At 30.4% G+C, this 5,000-nt stretch overlaps 2 protein-coding genes across 2 annotated transcripts in view; one reads left to right on the forward strand and one right to left on the reverse strand.

Moving 5' to 3' along the window:
• Positions 1-2,909, forward strand: part of LOC136849046 (major facilitator superfamily domain-containing protein 6-like) — a 14,034-nt gene extending 11,125 nt beyond the window's left edge. The window contains exons 5-7 of the mRNA XM_067121939.1: positions 327-566; positions 1,497-1,652; positions 2,484-2,909. Of these exons, the coding sequence (XP_066978040.1) occupies positions 327-566; positions 1,497-1,652; positions 2,484-2,617 (530 nt within the window). The 3' untranslated portion in view covers positions 2,618-2,909. The remainder of the gene's footprint in view (positions 1-326; positions 567-1,496; positions 1,653-2,483) is intronic.
• LOC136849044 (major facilitator superfamily domain-containing protein 6-like) overlaps positions 1-5,000 on the reverse strand; it is a 725,072-nt gene that overhangs the window by 20,071 nt on the left and 700,001 nt on the right. The gene's annotated exons all lie outside the window — the stretch shown is intronic.

Raw genomic sequence — 5,000 nt, forward strand, 5'->3', positions numbered from 1 at the left:
CTCTATGTCTGACATCACGGTAAAGTGTTTAGTCTTGAGTTCCTTTAGAATTTACTGTTTTGAACAAATCGCAGCTCCTGGCTATTCAAACTGAAAGAAAAACATTTTTTCCTAGAGAGTTGAAAACGGGTATCAGTTTAACTGCGAAAAACGAACTGTGAATAATGTCCGCTTGCATGTACACAAAATATTACTTTAATTGTCCTCACCTTATTTTTTTTTTTTTTTTTTTGCATATAATTTCGTTGGTATTTCTGTATTAATGGTAATATATTTAGGTTTTATCATCTTAGCAGTGCAAACACGATCATTTTCTTTTCTTTCAGGGTACATCATAAAAAAACTAACCAATGTGCATACTTTCTCACTATCAATGGCTGTGGCGAGCGCTAAACTACTGATGTATGGTGTCATATCAAACCCTTGGGTGTTTTTGCCCGTTCATCTGACGCACGGTGTCGCCGTGGGCGTTTTCTTCGCGAATATGATCACGTACAGCTACGTTCTTGCCCCCGAAGGCGCGCAGGCGACCATGCAAAGCGTCGCATCTGGATGTTTCACGCTTGGTGAATGATTTTGTTCTCTGGTATACCTTACAACTGACTAATAATTTTGGTACTGTAGCCCAACCTTTATCCAATACTCCATATTTTCAACCTTTATTTTACCATTGTGCTACAGGTTGGATTATTCCATAGGTTATCTAATGTTTTTAAATATCTTTTTTATTTTTTATTCCTTTATTTATTTTTTATTCCTTTATTCTTTAAAGTTATTGTTCCGCATGGCCAATAATTTTGTAGAATAGTATTGTTTTAATAAATCTGTGTATCAAGAATACTTCTCATATTAGATTGTTTTTCATAAGTTTTTTCTCTGACATAGTCTCTTTTCCTAACATCTGTCACGACCTTGATTTATTCGGTCATGAAACTATCTTTAGAATTATCACTAATACTTCGGTCTTTCAAATTTATAATTTTTATCAGTTATGGTTTATAACATTTCACCTAGAAACTGCCGTTTCAAATCGGTTATTGTTATAAAACTTTAAAGGAAATCTTGGATCGCATAGCCTTTTCAAGGTAGATTAATATATTTCTAAGAAATCGTTCTTCCAAAAAGCATTTAGCCTTGGATTAGCATATTTGTGCTAATGAGACTCTTAAACAAATATACCCTCCAATGAAAACTTTTATTTTCACCTTTTAATAAATGATCTTTTTTCTGATGTGAAACATTATATGAAAACTAATCCTCTCATAAAAACTGGTTTTTACTTTTAATTCAAGGACAATGGAAGGGCAACTTATTGGCATTGCCTAGTCCAGGCTAGAAGAAATAATAATAAAAAAAATTGAATTAAAATAAGTAGTCAAGTTAAGCACTGTACCCGAATCTGTAAAATTTAGGAAGAGTGTTGTTATCATTACTATTAGAACTAATAACATTTGTGGTAGTTTTACTGGTAGCATAATGATAAATTCCTTTTACAGGAAGAGCTAGCGGAGCATTACTGGGAGGAATTTTAATCGAAAAAGTTGGTGGATCATTAACATTTATTATTATGGGAGGAGTTCTCTCCGTCTATACTGCTTTGTACACCACCGTCAACTGTACCATATACAAGTGCAGCAAAATGCCAAATAAAGGTAAGAATGTTATTTACTTCTATATATAATAACGAAAGTCTTGACTATGAGAAAGACCGAAGTTCGGCAAGAACGAAAATTTGATATTTCATTCCAAGAACACATTTACCACTCCCTTGCTTCGGTAATGGTTAGAATTTCTTGCGAGCTAATGAAGCCACTAAACAGAAATAGAGACCAAACTTTCTGAGATTTCATAAATTCTTATAACTATATCAGTTAATCAAGTTCTTTTGGAATTGAATGTCGTCTCAAAAACGCTTCCATCATTTGATGAAGGATATATAAAGGCCTCCTATTTTTCTCCAGGGATTTGTGTAAGTGCCACAATTAAATTAATTCTCATTGTTTGAATATCACCCAGCCATAACTTCAACTGAAATCAGGTTGACATATGATTGGACCGTGATAGCTCGAATAACGGTATCCAAATACACTTTCTATGATTGTCTCGACGAAGTATAAATTGCTATGTTGGCTAAACAACGTGTGTAAAAAATTTACATCTGACCGTTCGCCTAACTATACTTATAAGGGACTCTCTACAAAAGAGAAGCTGGATTTGTATCCAAGGCTGGAATAGATCAGAACGGGCACGTTGTGTTATGAACGATCATGTCTATGTGCATTAGTGTGTGTGTGTGTGTGTGTGTGTGTGTGTGCGGGAAGGTTTGTGTAGCGTACATGGTAAGTCACCTCAGAAACTAACAGACGGAGACATTTTGTGGACATAAAGAAATATACAGAAAGCTAGGCCGATGTACATTGGAAGCAGTAATGAATATACTGAGAAAGAGGAAGAATTTAATTGTAATTTTTCTGTACCCTTAGGAATCAATCATGATCGTTGCGAGACTCCAAATGACACAGAGAAAAATGAAGAGGTAAAATTGACAAGCGACAACGCATCCGGCCATGACCTCGATGCAATAGAAGAGAAGAATGAAAATCATCAGAAGGAGTAACAATAAAAATAGTATGAAAACGTGCTGAATACCTGTAAATCAGACAAAAATGCCACTTAGCAGTCTATTCAAAACCAGATATGTTCATCATTCTCGAAAGTACCCAATTTTGAGATTTTCAGATGCCTCTTGTTTACAATTTATAACCATTTAACAAAGTATTTTCCTTGTGTCATTAATAAATGATATTTCTTCTGACCTTCAAAAAGCATCTTTAATTAGCACGGCACAATTTATATATAACGGAATTTCGATGGCCGGAATGGCCTATTTTCGTTTTCTAAAAAAAAAAAAGAGAAGGTATATATATATATATATATATATATACATATATATATATATATATATATATATATATATATATATATATATATATATCATATATATACATAAAATTTATATATATATATATATATATATATATATATATATATATATATATATATATATATATATATATATATATATATATATATATATATATACATACATAGTGTTTATGATGAATTGCTATTCTAATTCGTCTTACAAGTATTTATTTTTTTATAACGGAAACAAGGTATAATATGGAGTACAATACTCCTTGAGAACTTAGAAATATTTTTTTTATTGTGCAACATGATGGATATAGGTCTTAAATTCAAGATTATTACCACTATATAATCTGGAATAAAAGATAATAATATTCGCAACGTTTAATATCTAATCATTATTCAGTGCACGAAAGATAAAAAGTACAGTAACAATTGGATTTTCTACACCTAATGGAAAATCGCTGTCACTTTGTAATTAAATGCACCAATTAATTGTATAAGCTGGCTTAATAGATACAAAATTTAATTGCATTACAAATTCGCATCTCGTTATTACAACTATTGTTGATAAAAGTAATTACATTTACATTGTTAAAAGCCACGGGGAAAAATTAATCCACGTTTCTCTAATTACCTTCAGTTATGAGATACATTTACAACACAGCGGCGTAATTTCTCTTATGCTAAACACACGGCGTAATTTCTCTTATAATTATATATATATATATATATATATATATATATATATATATATATATATATATATATATATATATATATATATATATATATATATATATATATATATATATATCTATACATATATATGTATATATGTGTACACACACACACACATATATATATATATATATATATATATATATATATATATATATATATATATATATATATATATATATATATATATATATATATATATATATATATATATATATATATATATATATATATATATATATATATATATATATATATATATATATATCAGCATACACACAGGTGTCATCAGAAGGACTGGCACCTAATATAATCTTCTGTTGCCGTGAAGTACGCTTCTAAATTTGTGACCAAGCACTCTAGTATTCTTGAAAAAACACCTGTTTCTAGCTATATTTAACTCAAGTCGCAGAGTTGAACGGAGTTGCCAGCACACATTGTTTATGTCTGTTTGTGTGCATTTGCTGTTTGTGAATATCTGTGCTAATATTTTTACTGGTTTCACACAGAGTGACATCACTTTTCTTAAGCCTCGATTTCAGTAAAGGAACTGAAATTATTTACATTTTATTCGGAGTAATAAAAAAAAAAGAGCAGATGTCTGCCTTGGGGTACATATCGCTATCTTTACCAATCTTGTGTTAGATAAGGAGTAATGTCAGATAACGGTTTAATCAATAAAATGAATCTTATATATGATGATACATATGCTTTTCACTCTGTTCCATGATCTTTCCTTTTATTTAAGAATATAATAACGGAATTATACGGAAAAATGCGGTTTAAAAAAAGTTGACACGTTTGGTGAATAATATGAAGAACTAGGTTCCAAAGCATTACTTGGTGTTTGCAAATTGCAAAATGCATAAGAAGGAAAATAGGTGTTATAAGATAGAAATATGATAACAGGAAGATTAAAATTATATCAAGAAAGAGAAAGATGTAAGAAAAACTATCGGCTGCTAACATTTATAAATAAAAAAATAAATTCGATTGGTTGAAAATTTTTCTTCGTTATTTATGAAAAGTATGACACTTTAGAAATATAGAATAATAGCAATAGCAAATATTATTAACAATGATTATAATCACTGTGGACAATGAACACAGAAAAATAGTATGCAAAGAATGTTGCGAAGTGCCTGGTAACATCTAAAGAAATGTGACAAAAAAACTTGCCACATCACTAAGTACTGAATAGAGAGTTCTCGCAACCCTGCAGCGCATCAATCGACAGGACTTGATCTTAATTACTACCGCTACTAGTTAAGTGCTAAATCTACGAACAACAAAATACACAGAGACAAACCCCACACAAAAGTTTTACATAC

Source organism: Macrobrachium rosenbergii, chromosome 20, assembly GCF_040412425.1.
Source record: "Macrobrachium rosenbergii isolate ZJJX-2024 chromosome 20, ASM4041242v1, whole genome shotgun sequence".
Taxonomy (NCBI): domain Eukaryota; kingdom Metazoa; phylum Arthropoda; class Malacostraca; order Decapoda; family Palaemonidae; genus Macrobrachium; species Macrobrachium rosenbergii.